The 14403-nt window shown below is 41.4% G+C and overlaps 1 protein-coding gene across 1 annotated transcript; it reads right to left on the reverse strand.

Annotated features, from left to right (window-relative positions):
- Window positions 1-1449: 1449 nt before the first annotated feature.
- On the reverse strand, window positions 1450-11940 carry LOC128469608 (uncharacterized). The gene is made up of 8 exons (XM_053451424.1): window positions 11815-11940; window positions 7112-7173; window positions 5514-5887; window positions 5233-5298; window positions 4707-4970; window positions 3670-3799; window positions 3336-3467; window positions 1450-1718 (listed from the first exon to the last, which is right to left on the reverse strand). Exons 2-8 carry the CDS (start codon window positions 7144-7146, stop codon window positions 1679-1681), a joined length of 1041 nt encoding a protein of 346 aa, XP_053307399.1. The 5' UTR covers window positions 7147-7173; window positions 11815-11940; the 3' UTR covers window positions 1450-1678.
- Window positions 11941-14403: the final 2463 nt, after the last annotated feature.

Raw genomic sequence — 14403 nt, forward strand, 5'->3', positions numbered from 1 at the left:
AAGACGAGGTTTTTTTCAGAGCAAATGCTCTGAAAAATACCCCTCGTCTTATAATCGGGGTCGTCTTCTAATCAGACCTCAAATAGAGGTCTGATTAGGAGACTAAGATCCAGATCCCCCGCACCGCTGCAGGGGACCTGGATCCTCCTGTCGTCGCCCCCCCCCACACACACACACTTACCGGTGCTTCCGGAGGTGAAGTTGGCAGCGGGGGTTTGTATGCGTCCGTCGCAAATACCTTCCCCGACTGTCAGAGATCAGAGTTCAAGAGTTCCTGATCTCTGAGAGCCGGGGAAGGTATTTGCGACGGACGCATACAAACCCCCGCTGCCAACTCCACCTCCTTCCGGCTGCCGCGGAATGAGACGTCAACCCGCTGCCCCGGCAATACAGCAGGAAATTGGAAGCACCGGTAAGTAAGTGTGTGTGTGTGTGTGTGTGTGTGTGTGTGTGTGTGTGTCATTTCTGGAATGCCTTACACCCCTATATGCCACTCTGGCACTTAGGGGGTTAAAAGGCATATTATGGGGCAGAGTGGCATATAGGGAGGTATAAGGCATTTCAGGAGGCAGAGTGGCGTTAAGGGGGCATTTAATAGAGCACTCTGCCTCCTGAAATGCCTTATACCTCCCTATATGCCACTCTGCCCCATAATATGCCTTTTAACCCCCTAAATGCCAGAGTGGCATATAGGGGTATAAGGCATTTCTGGAGGCAGAGTGCTCTATACAATGCCTTTTAACTTCCTTAATGCCACTCTGCCTCCTGGAATGCCTTATACCTCCCTATATGCCACTCTGCCCCATAATATGCATTTTAACCCCCTAAATGCCAGAATGGGATATAGGGGTATAAGGCATTTCTGGAGGCAGAGTGGCACATAGGGGGTCAAAAGGCATACCATGGGGCACAGTGGCATATAGAGGGTTAAAAGGCATATCATGGGCCACAGTGCCATATTGGTGTGGCAAGCCTGGGGGCAGATGTGCGTAACTGGGGGACAGGTTGGAAAATACAAGAAATAAAAACAAAAAAAATATATTTTTCTCAATCATAGCTTTTATTAAAAAAAATAGTTTACATGAATTAACATTTACTGGTAAAACTTTTTTCCTTTAGGGTCGTCTTATATTCAGGCTTTTTCTTTTTTTCCTAAGTTAATATTCAGATTTTGGGGGGTCGTCTTATAATCAGGGTCGTCTTATAATCGAGCAAATACGGTAGTTTTTTTTTTTTATAAGGTTTTTGAAAGATTTTTTGAGATCTCTTCTTTCAGTTCTCCCCCAGAAGAGTCCCAGATGATTATTTTTTTAAAACAATTTTTTACCCTAAAGTATTTAAAGATATTAGAATTAGAGAGGTTATAATATTGATTCAATATAGGAAAGGGTAAAGTCTTTCCGTTTGTTTCCAATCAGTAAATTCAAGATCAGGGATTATAGATTCAAGAGATTGAAAGTTCAAAGACTTAATTTCCCAAGAATCCTATTCTCTGCCGTGTAGCTTCCCATACTGATCATTGGAACTGGGACGTTGTTTGGGCTTTTGGAGAAATGATTTTTCTAAAGGATTTTTTTGTTCTTAATTTTTTCGGCAAAACCGGAAGGTCCGCGATGTGATTCGTTTTCCGGGCTTTTAGCCAAATCATCTCCCCAGTAGACGTTCTACGCTGCTCATTTTAACGGGGGTCTTCTTTGTAATTGAGGAGGAATAATTTCCTAAAGGTTTAGTGTATTTAAAAAACAAAAACAGTAAGCACCAGATTGTATATTTATTCAGTTAGAAAATATATCGAAGCCAAAGTGAAGGGGGGCGATAATGGGGCGTTACTCACTTTATTGGGTGTTTCTTACAGATTACATAATTAAATCACATAAACACAGTAGTTATTCTGGGTAAAGAAGTTTGATGACATCATTAAGTTTGATTAATACGAAAAGGATTGCTGTAATCCCAACTTGATTTCTTATGATACGGACAACGCATTCCACTAAGACTCCGCTTAACGTGCTTTTCCAGTGACCTCACAGGGTTGGAGACCCCGTCACATCTTATTATCCATTACACCGAACCTACTGGTATACGATACCCTCTCTCGACAGGGAGGCTGACTGGTTCACCTTCCCAGCCGTCCTTCCAGGAGAAATTTGTTTAGGGAGGGAAAAACAATAAGAAAAACTACTAATTGGGTTTAATTAAATTGGTCAATTTGTTAGTCCATCCTCATCCGCCAGAAGCATCTCAGATAACAGCTACACAAGGGTATATTTTATAGCAAGAATGTCTCCTACATCCACTATATTAGACATTCAAAGCAACAGCCTAAAATGTTAGGGTCCCTGCACTGTACTGACCCCCATCAGTGTAGCCCACTCAGCGATATTAATCGTTCGCACAGCACAGTCACGTAATACATTCACTGTATTGATCGCTCCCAATGACAGCAAAAGACCACATTCCGTAGCCTTCGGATCATGAAGTGCTCTGGTCTCACGAGACAGCGTGGAGAATGGGGGTTATTCTAGGAAAATGACTACTTTGTTGCCCTAAGCCAACTCCATTGGACCATCAGGAAACAGACACATGGGGCAGCGAGTCTTAAGAGGGCACCGCCACGGCTGGTGACGTAGCCACAAGGAGGACGTTTCCACGTCACATCCATGTGACATCATATTGACCTTGAAGTTGTCCACGTCTAAACACAGACGCGCCAAACCTCGAAGGAGCCTCCACTACTTTCTAAACTACAGAATCAAAACGCCACAGAGAAGATCATCGCGTAACATCGGAGGAAAGGTCGCCTCCCCAACAGTGTTCTGTAGGCTGCTTTATGTGTTATTTCCAAGCTTGGCTGCGATGAAGGGTTAATGTAGGGTTTTCATGACAAAAGCCACACTTCATACACTCCCCAGCATCAGTGTTTTGAATCTAGGAAACTTTTTGGAATTGGTCCATGCTCGGCCCACGCCTTTAAACCATCTTGGTCATTTTTTTTCTAATCTACGCGTATTTACTAAGCAGCGAAGTCTGAATTGGTGGAATGGCCTCTGTATCATAAGACTTTCTGGAGAAGGTGCGGTTGATGCTATAATTCAGAGCCGTCTATCTGGAGCGCGGTGGGTCGGATTTACCACTCGAGGGTTTTCCATGGGGTCAGTTCTCAAGACCATCGGTAAGCGAGATGGAACAAGTTCTAAACTATAAACCTCATAAGTTATTGTCCTGTTGGGTGGGACAGGAGAATAGCAAGAGGACCAAAAATGTGGGCAGTCCGACCACCTCCGCTGACTCCGACACCCAGCTCTAAGTTATAGGCGTATGACCAGCCGCCTTACACAGCATTTTTTAGGCTGAGGAACGCTCTGCCTTTTTCCCAAACTTTTTCAGTCTTCGGTTTGCCTTCCTCTTCCTCTTCACCCAAATGTTCTTCCAACGTTTCTTGACCATGGGAGGTTTTAATCTTTTTCCTGAAACACAAAGAGAAACATCAATGAAATATTCAAATGTCTTCGAAACGGGGCCTAGAAGCCATTTCGGGGCCAAATTGTCACCTCATTCTTATCTGCCTCCTTTTAGGTCAAGGCAAAAACATCAGTTAGGAAAATACGGAAATGATTGATCCTCTGCGGGAGCCACAGGTCAAGGAACCAATGTGCTTCCCTTTCTCACCTCAACAGATAGATCATCAGCCCTACAAATAGTAGGGCTAAAAGTAGTAGCACCGAAGAGATCACTGCCGGTGTATGTGTTCTGCCGATTAGATGATCGGTTGGTTTGGTAACTGATGTATCTGAACAAACTAAAAAAAAAACAAGTCTTAGTGTTGATCACTCAATTTTTTTTATTATAATGTTTATTATATATATATATATTTAGAATTAGTAATTAAGTGAAGATCTAGAAACTAAAAGACCTAAATCAACAAAACAAATTTCTAATATGATTTTTAAAGTTTTTAAAAAGATATTGAAATAAAAATGTACTGGAGCATTTAAAAAAAATTAAAAAAAAAAGAGCACGGATTATAGACACAAAAGGGCACCTAATAATAATAATAATAATAATAATAATAATACACACACACAGAATTTAGTTGAACAAATAAAAATGATATAAAACATTTGTTTGAACACAGAGAGAAAATAAAGCTCACAATACACCGGAGGCTGGCAAACATTGGTAATATTATTTGTATTTTGCATCATATTTGGAGATTTTGTGGCAAATCTCCTTGAGGGCATGACCTACTTTCTTTCGCTATATGTCTATTTGTTTTCTTCGTTCTGTTGTTCCGTTCTCATTTTCTGACATTTTGTACGAATGCTCGAATTAGGCTAAATTGGTCAAAATGAAAATTCACATGAATCTTAGTGCACAGGTGTAATAACAGAACATCGATGCCACTTTAAGAACAGCGAAGGACTTTATCATTGGGGTTTAGTAATCTAAGGAAAAACAGAGCTTGTTGTGGTTTTGTGGATTATGAAAAAAAAACACGGTGTTCTCGAGTTGCGATATTTGTTATCTCGAGTTGCGATATTTGTTATTAGATTATTTATATGGATTAAGACTTGGGTTAAAGAGTTGACTCAACTTGACCAATTTATGGGTCACCATTATCGGACTCAAACATAATAGGTCTAGAAGTAACGTGACTCTCGGCTCTACTCCATTGGCTATGGAGACCATCTCATAAAGATACTCACAATGCTTCTCCAACTTCGAGCTTTCACCGCGGCCCCTTCTGCCGTATTCCAGAAGGCAGTCTTCTTCTGGCCATTCCTCCATTTTGATTTTCATGCAGGTGTTGTTCAGTATATGGGCCGTTATGTTGTCTCCACAACGGTAGGTTTTTGGGGTGTCGTCCGTGCTTTTGAATGAACAGTAAACGTCGTGGTCGTTCCGAATGATCAGGGTTTGATTTAGAAGATCCGACGCGAGGAACCATCCCTCACAATGGCTGAGCACACCTGTGAAGAGAAACAAATGAAATCCCAGCACGTTCCAGGTATATCTACCCTGCCACCTAGAACCCAAACTAGAGACAACCATCATTATATCTATAGTAAAAGTATCAGTGACTCAGTATTCAGATCGTGAGCCGTCTCTAGCTCTTCTCTATGCGATACAAAGTTTCAAACCAGATCTGTCCTGTTTATATAATTATACGGTGTAGTTTCGGCACAGAAACAATATTGCGGAAATTCATATTTACCGAGCGGATTTACTTACAGGGGAAATTCAAGAAAACGTATGCGGCAAATAGGATTCCAAGTTTGATCCGTTTTAAGAAATAATCTGTAAAAAAAAAAAAAAAAAAAAAAAACAACAAAAACTATATATTAAAGATTTTTTTCCTTAGTTAAAATTATTTAAAATTAAATAATAATTATGAATTATATATTAATGCCTCGGGGGAGGGGGGGTTACTTACTAGTTTCTTGCTGTACATATTCTACATTTATATTTTATTACTTAATTCTTTACTGACTTAAATGATGAAATAAACTCACGTGGCATCTTAAGTTTCCCAAAGGTCAGAACGAGCACATACGCAAGGAACTGGCCAGCAAGTAACAGGACTCTGAGAAGAACCAGTAAGATGCCATAAACACATTGTGGGATCTTCTTGAGAACCTCCCAAACCTCCTCAACTTTGTCACGGATGTTCTGGGCTGTCTTCTTCATCTCAGACAGCAGATATTCCTGCGCGTTCCGCTCCTCCACTTTCTCAGTTAGGTCCTCATTCCACGAATCCTGGTCTTCTTCATCCTTCAAACCGGAGTTTTTATCCGGTCCATTGTGCCATTCTTTTTCCGCATCATCCGAGGTACGATGGCTCGTCTCGGCGACGGACGTTGTCTCCTGTACGCTGAGTCGCACATTCCTGCAAAAGACAACAAGGAAAGGAAACAAATGTGCAGAACTATTTTACCTGGATCACCAGAACTAGGGCCATCAAGTTTACGACGTAACTATGAGAGCTTAAAGCGTTTTATGAGCGTACATGACAAGTGTCTGAGGTCTTTGGTTTAGATACAAAGCCTTGGTCTTGGATGAGTCCCACGACACCCCTGTTCGTGCTACGGAAACCTTCACAATCATGGCCCTTGAAAATGTGTCCCTCTCTAATGTCTACATTTTGCGAGTTACACATTAAAAGGGTTTTCCCGCGCTGCCATCGTCGCCACGTCCGTAACCATAGGAAATCCTTGTTTAAAATGTCTATCAGTAACAAAGATGGTCACTGGAAGAGATAATGGTTATCACCACTGTCTGGAATATTAGATAAGCTTATCTCCAAGATACTGAATGTAACGTTGTATCTTACATTCAACTTCAGAAACATTGTGCACGGAAATGGATACTTTTGTTCATCCCCATCCAAAAAAAATGCAAAAGGTAATGGTAAGCGCGTGTGTCTGCGTTATATGATATATAATTACATATAATAAAAGTCGTCTTTAGGATTATGACATAATATGGAGGCTGTTTACATAGGGGGGACTTCCTTTGGAGCATAATTAGGTGAGGATGGGGTGGAATGAATGGCGCTTGTAGACTGTTTAGTGATACCCGTGAAAATCCAGTCTGCGTTTTCATAATTTAGGTCTAAGCATTTTTTTTGGCATTTTCTAATTTTATTCTGATTCAGCTAATAATTGGGATATTTGGCAGCAGGTACATATAATAAAGACATTATTGTTTTGTGGACAGATGGGGGGGGATAAATCATTCTGATAATGCAGGCAGGAAACATGCAGTTTCGTAATCTGGGATCTCAGCTCTTCTCTTCTACTGTTTCCCCCTCAACCACCGACTAGATTGTAAAAGCGCTACAGTATCTGCTGGCGCTATATAAACATTCCTGTAGTTAATCAGGAATACTGAATCTCGGACATTCTTCCCGGGCATTATTCCTTAAATATATAAAAATCTGTTGATTTTGGGTGGGAATCAGGGATTAAAATTGGAGCATTTTCATATGATTTAGGTAAAGGATTGTCACAAAGCTGTATACGGTGTATATATATATATATATTTATATAGATTATATATCAAATTCCATATAGAATAAAATATGTAAATTGTTTTAAAAATGATCACTTACTCTACGACTCTAAAGTTTCGCCAGGAAGCCACCATGATCGCGTCGGGGACCAGGAAAAACTCCTACAGATAAACAGACATTACAATAAATAAATAAATATACATTTTTACCATTTTTTTTTAATATTGTTGATAATTTACATTGCCCAGAATATCAAATAAATTCCTATTTAAGATGCCGTTCCACCTACTCTGCCCAATGGAACATTTTTGGTTAGCGTTGAATGACATGAACCTTCTTTAATCGTATTATTACTGTTTATCTGATATTTATAGCATGTTTTTAATCCAGAGAAAGAGGCTCCGGTCAGCTGTTGTGTAATAAATTGTAAAACAGGTTTGTTTGATCTTCTTTGCCGGGAAATCATAAGTCCTATCTGATAAGGTTTATTTGCTTAACACACAAGCGAGTGCCGTAATTGTTCCGGTTACATAGATTTTGCCCCCAAAGTGTTTGCACGATCCTTACGACTGTTTGTACAAAAAATATGATTTATCTAACATCAGATAATGCATTATTTGATAAATTAATATATAAATAAATAAATATATTAGACTTGGGCGTCGGCGGAAAGTTTGTGTTCGTTTTCGGAGGGGGGGGGGCGCTTCCTGTTTGTTGAAATTCGGTCAACATTTTTCGTTTTCCGGAATCCTGTTCTTCCGTCTGGTTGCCGTGGAAACAAGATATAAACGCGTAGAAGAAGTTGAATTAAAATGGCGTGATTCATCCCCATTTTAGTGTAGCTAAAATGGCGGCCGTGGCGGTTAACAAAGATTTTCGTATTGCGTGCATTCGATTTTCGTTTCTTGGACAAAACGGTAAAAAAAAATTGGGGGGGTAATGTGCAAGTCTATACTATATGGATTACAGTATTGGGGCACCTGACTATTACATCAACACTGACTTTGATGACATCACATTCTAAATACATAGACATTAATATGAAGTCGGTCCCCCCCTTTGCGGGTATAACGGCTTCCGCTCTTCTGGGAAGGATTTCCACCGGATTTTGGGGAGTTTCGGTGGGATTTTTGCCTGTTTATCCAGTAGAGCGTTTGTGAGGTCAGGCGCTGATGTTGGACGAGACGCCCGGCTTGCAAACGCCGTTCCGGTTCGTCCCGTTGGGGTTCGATGGGGCTGAGGTCGGGGCTCCTCGGCTGGTCAAGTTCTTCCCACCCCAAACCCATCCAACCATGTCTTTACGGACCTTGCTTTGTGAGCCGCAGTGCAGCCACGCGTCCAAACTGTCCCCACAAAGCTGGAGGCCGAGCAGCGTCCAACATGTCTTGAGATGTCCCCTTCAGGTCACCGTACAGAACCCGGGCTGATGACAGACCGTAGACTCCACCAAAAGAGTGTGAGAACACAGGAGAAAACGTTTGCTTAACCCCCTTAACCCTACAGTGCAAGCGTGTGTATCTGTGTAAATCATTATTTAACCTCTTCAGGCTGAAGGGCAAAGCCTCCACGGCTGGGGTGGAGGGAATAAAAGAGGCGCTGAAGGATGCGTATATGAATGACTTAAGTCAGTATGAAGTCTTTTCATGGTTACGATAAGGGTGTATGAGCATGATTGTTGGATATTTAGTATCCGGGGGGTTAATATAAAAGAATTTAGGTCTAGAACCTCACAAACATGATTATTGCATTATAATATCTGGGGGGGGGGAGAACTTTCTACTCCCAGTCCCAGACATCACAGAAGTGAAATTCGAATTGATGCTCCAATTCCTCTACCTCCTATTCATCCCGTGTATCATATGTACTTTTACTACATGTGTAATATCCCGCATAGTATGTGTACATCATACGTCAATCAGCTTCGGAGGGCGATATCTCCAAAACAAACAAAAAAACAAAACAAAAAAGGAGTTTAAACGCTAAAAAAAAGGCTTTATCAGCAGAGGCGGCTTTTCTGTCCACCTGGAAGCTCCGCATTCTATTTCTTTTTATCTTTTATTCTTCTTTAAACGTTTATTTACAAGTCTAAGGTAATTTATAACGTTTACAAACAAATGAAGGTATCGATCGGGTGTCTCGTAAAGCGTCTTTATCGGGAGCGCAGAAAGGAAATGTGTTTTTTTTTTGTTTCCTAAGGGGTGAAAGTAAAGTAAAACTTCATTACATCCCCTCTGAGCCTATTGTTTTTTTATTATTGTTCTCCTCTCTTTGAGGAGCCGATCCCATCCATGTACAGATCTGTCTGTGTGTAAGAGGTACGATTTTGTTTCTGTAACTTGAGCTGGGATTAAGTCTGAACGACACAGTATGTACATAGTGTTTTTTTTACAGTAATATGTCAATTTCTGTCGCTCTAAGCGGAACTGGGCTTTATTTCTTGTTTATTTAAATTTTATGTCAGATCTTCAGGCCCGTTGGCCGACATTGCAGAAAGAGATGTGTTTTTTTTCCCCTAAGGGGTGAAAAAAAAGTTATCTGTGTAAATTTGTTATTTTTGTATCATTATCCAGAGATCAAATAGGACACCGCACGCCAAAACAGGACTGGGCAGGGCCTCGTTCCACCACAGCCCCCGTCTAGTCACCCGTTTCTCCTGCTGTAAAGATTCAAACCTTAATCAGTCGTTGGTCTCGTCTTAGATTCAGGAGCCGTATGTCTATCCCATGCGTGTTTAATACCCTCACTGTATTACCCTCTACCACTTCTGCTGGGAGGCTGCTCCACTCATCTACCACCCTCTCTGTAAAGTAAAAAGTATGCCTAGTCTATGTATGTTCCTTTAGAGAAAAGGCTCTAAGGAGGGAGGGGAGAGAGCTTGCCTTTTTTTTATAAGCTCTGAAGAGAAGGGGAATTCCAGTGGTGTGAGATATCAGGAGATCTGCTGATGGGTTACCACAGGCCATAACACCTTTGGTTACCATGGTGATCTTTACGTTTCCTGACCTTAGAAGTAATAATGACCTTGAAATCAAAAAGAAGGGGACGAAAGTATAAACTTAGTATTATGTTTCCTTAGTTTTTCCAGAACGTTGAAGAATGAGGAAGTCTTCATAATCTATATGCTCTTATTATTATTATAATTATTGATTTTATTTTTACTATTATTGTTTTTAAATATACTTTTTAGCATTATTAGTAGTAGTAGTCGTACTATAGAATGTATTATTATTTTTAGCATTATTATTGATTGTATTATTATTTTTAGCATTATGATTACTATTATTATAATTATTGATTTTATTGTTATTATCGTTTTTATCATTTTTAGCATTATTAGTAGTATTAGTATATAATGTATTATTATTTGTATTATTATTATTGATTGTATTATTATTTTTAGCATTATGATTACTATTATTATTATAATTATTGATTTTATTGATATTATTATTGTTTTTATTTTTAGCATTATTAGTAGTATTAGTAGTATAGAATGTATTATTATTTTTAGCATTATGATTACTGAGACAGGACAAGTGATTCAGCGGAGTCTGCAGGTTTTTAGCGCCCCCCTAGTGTAATATAATATAAGAGTAACATATTCCAGATACATAATTACAGGCGTGTTAAAGCACGGCACTGGAACGCCCTTGGGACTCGTCTTTTCATTTCAGTTTGGGATACTATGCTTTGTTTTGATGTAATGACATTTTTTTAAACTGCAATTGGTCATTTTCATTTTGACAGGTTCCCGGGTCGCCGGCGGAGGATCCGGGCGCTCTGCGGTCTGATGTCTGCCGAGGAGCCCACAGGCTGGATTACCAAGCAGAGGCGAAACGCGTCGTCCACACCGTAGTTGGAGCGTTCTGTTTTGGATCCGGAACTTTACTGCTATACGGACTTTTATTGACTTATTTATTGTGTTATTTAATAATGTTTCAAGTTAACTCTGCTATCGGGTTCCAATAAATGATACTTTTTTTTTATGGTATTACGCTATGTCCGTTTCTCCCGTGATTTCGTTTTGACGCTTATTCATCCCGCTCGGTTGCTTGACTATTATCTATTTTAGAGATTTTCTGGATGACATGCATGTTTAAAAGCCCTCTACCACTTCAGCTGGGAGGCGTTTCCACTAATCTACCACCCCTTCAGTAAATTATGCCTACCGTGTGTTTTTATTCAGCATGCTTAGAATAAAGACACCTAGCTTCATGTCATGAGTAGTGTTGCTCAATGTACATGAGATTAACATGTCTACAAAAAAACGGCATTTTAGAGATTCTTTGTCTTTCTCCATAATCACGTGTTTTTAAAAGATTGATAGAAGACCAAGCAACATGACCCACAGTGCCACCTTTGCCCCAAACAGCTTGTGAGTGACAAGCATCCTATCAGTGCCATCCTAACCTCCCACACAGCTTATTTGTGTAATCTTTGCCCCATCTTATCACTGCCCCCAAACAGCTTATCTGTGCCATCTCTGCCCCAAACAGCTTGTTTTGCCATCATTACACATTCATGCTCACAAACACATAATTACACATGCATGTCACACACACACACTTACACATCCATGCTCATGTTCATATATATCACATGACGTATCAAACAGGGCTGGGCTCATTGCATCACGTCTGAGAACTACAACTCTCATGATTCTCTGCCATGTTGCTCCCTCTGCACTTTTTTAGAGACTCAAAAAGTTCTGGGGTTGCTGCGTCCTCCAAACCAATATTTTGGGTCATTCGCCTTCATTGATTCTCAAGTAAAAAAATGCACTTAAGTCAACTTTTACTTACTTTTCGGTTCTGTAAACTTGGATCCCAGAAGGCCTCGACCTCTTTTACGTCCGGGGTTTCAGTTCTGGGAGTCACACCTGACAGCGGAGTCGGACAGCTTGCTTTAGAGATACTTTGTAGACAACTGCGAGTGATATTTAGCAATAATCAGCGAGGGTTGCAGCCCCAACCGGCGTTGTGTTGACGCTGAGCTCGACGGCAGCCCTTCCTGTGCTTGCGCACAGCCCCTTCCTCCTCCCTTCTGGGATGGCGACATTCTTTCAGTGCAGGTGTTTAACCCCTTCTTGACAAAGGCTGATTTTACTTTTTGTACCCTTCGTGACAATGGCCGTTTTAACATTTCTGCGCTGCTCGTGTTTAGCTGTAATTTTCTTCTTTACCGAAAAAAGCATTCATGCTGATTGGGACTTGAAAATCTAAAGCTGTAACTTTAATTAACCCCTTAATGACAAAGCCCGTACATGTACAGGCTCAAAATGCATTGTTTTCAATGGGTTTAGGGACTGCCCATTGTCCTAGTTTACTAATAGCAATAATAATAATAGCAATAATTATAATAATAAACTATACAGAGGGACAAAGATATATAATCTATAAACACCAGCTATATGGACAGTCTGCAAAAACAATCCACCGATGCACACGAAGTGCCCACTAAGAGGGTGGTAGATAAGCAGAACAGCCTCCCAGCAGAAGTGGTAGAGGCTGATACAGTGAGGGAAGGTAAACATGCATTGGATAGGCATATGGCTCCTAAGTCTTTTTTACAGCAGGAGAAAAATGGGGCCAAATGGGGGCCGGCCGTAAGGGCAGTAAACCTGAAAAAGGAAGATTAAGACTACAGACTGGAGATCAAAAGACAAAATAAAAAAACAACAGAAAAGAATCCGTTAAACCAACAAACGCGAAGGGAAGCTATTTGGGTGGTAAGACGCGGTCAAAGGGGTGAGAAATGGAATTCTGTCACCGGGATTCTTTCTTGTGGTTTGTGTTCAGAGTACTGACAAACGGCTACAATGTTTTCAATTATCGTATAGTGTACGAAGAACCACTAATTGCCCCCGCATTGTGTGAAGAACCACTGGTCGGCCCCTGCATTGTGTGAAGAACCACCAATTGCCCCCCGCATTGTGTAAAGAACCACTGGTCGGCCCCCGCATTGCGTGAAGAACCACTAATTGCCCCCCGCATTCTGTAAATTCCCAATGCTGAAAGATCGAGTGTTAATCAAGGATTAACTACGAAATAAATGTATTTCATTGAAATGTTCATACATCACGCCTCGTGCCGAACAGGGCTCGTTCCATCACGCCTGAGGCCATGTAACCAGGTGTTCAGAACTTGGCACGTGCATGAAGATCCACCGATTGGCCCCCGCATGGTGTGAATACCTAATGCTCACAGATCGAGGGTTTATCCAGGATTAACGATGAAATAAACGTATCCTTCGCTTTAATCTCATTACTTCCACCAGTGAGCAAACAGAGCTTAGTCTTGATCTCTGATGGTCGAGTCTGGTTGGGCCACCCCTAAGTAAGTTGGGTACTTACATGGAGGCTGGGGGCTGACGGGCCCCTCTCGTCTGCTCTGATTTTAATATTTTGGACCCCTGCCTTAAGTCTTGTCTTTGGTACTAATAATGTCCCCGGGGCATCTAGAGTCAGCAGGATTACGAGGCAGATCCTTTCTCGTGCAGATACAGTGACACATTGTGGCCATTTGCTATAATTTCATCACTGCTTCCCGCTTCTTCCTTACAGGGACAGTTTTAAAAGGAGAATATGTGTTAAAGTACTTTATCAGCCAGGGCCGGCCCAAGACAAAATGCAGCAGTCCTGCGGCGAGTCTCCCTGCTCGGTCTCGGTGCCGGCTTGCAATGCTGAGCGCCGGAAATGACGTCATCTTCCGGCGCTCAGCATTACAAGCCGGCACCGAGACCGAGCTAGAGGGCTCGCAGAGCAGTTGCCCCACTCGGCTCCATTGTCGGGCCGGCCCTGTTAGCAGCACATTAACATGTATTCTCACCTGCGGAAATGACCTTGTCATAAGTACACCACGTGCCAGAAGATGTCTTCGGCTGATATATAGGGGGCGGGGAGAGGGACAAAAGCATTTGGGGGCTTCTACAGAATCCATCCATTCTTTTGCAAGGAGGACACGACAAACATTTAAAGGACCCTCTCAGCTCTCATTTGCGTTAAAGTGCATGCGATGGCTGGAGACTCCCGTTAACAAGACGTGAACCAGTCCATTGTGCCAATAAAATGAGGTCATCGTCATCATATCCCTTCCAGCCCTCGCTCCAGTATGCATATCTCCAGTACAGATTTCTTCCAGGACCTCTAATTTATCTTCATCTTTCACGTTCTTGCTCTGCGGTCTGTGGGTAGTCTCATTCCCCTCCACTGCGGTATCTTATCTAGGCGTGTTCTCTTATCAGTCATAACACATTATCTTCCACTTTGTTGGGGTTTTTTTGGCTGTAAAATTCATTTGATCAAACAACGTTGAGTCATGGTTGAATCATATAAGCTCCTCCAGACCTCAACAGACTCTTCAAATCGTGCCGATTCTTGAAAATGCTGTTAC

The sequence above is a fragment of the Spea bombifrons genome, chromosome 12, assembly GCF_027358695.1.
Source record: "Spea bombifrons isolate aSpeBom1 chromosome 12, aSpeBom1.2.pri, whole genome shotgun sequence".
Lineage (NCBI taxonomy): Eukaryota > Metazoa > Chordata > Amphibia > Anura > Pelobatidae > Spea > Spea bombifrons.

Bases quoted from the DNA above. Each gene is read 5' to 3' on its own strand.
- LOC128469608 (XM_053451424.1), bottom strand. From the start codon at position 7,146: ATGGTGGCTTCCTGGCGAAACTTTAGAGTCGTAGA. The intron at 4,971-5,232 runs GTAAGTAAATCC...TTCTCTTCACAG, and splicing joins CGTTTTCTTGAATTTCCCCT to GTGTGCTCAGCCATTGTGAG. The intron at 3,800-4,706 runs GTGAGTATCTTT...TTTTTTTTTTAG, and splicing joins CTCGAAGTTGGAGAAGCATT to TTTGTTCAGATACATCAGTT.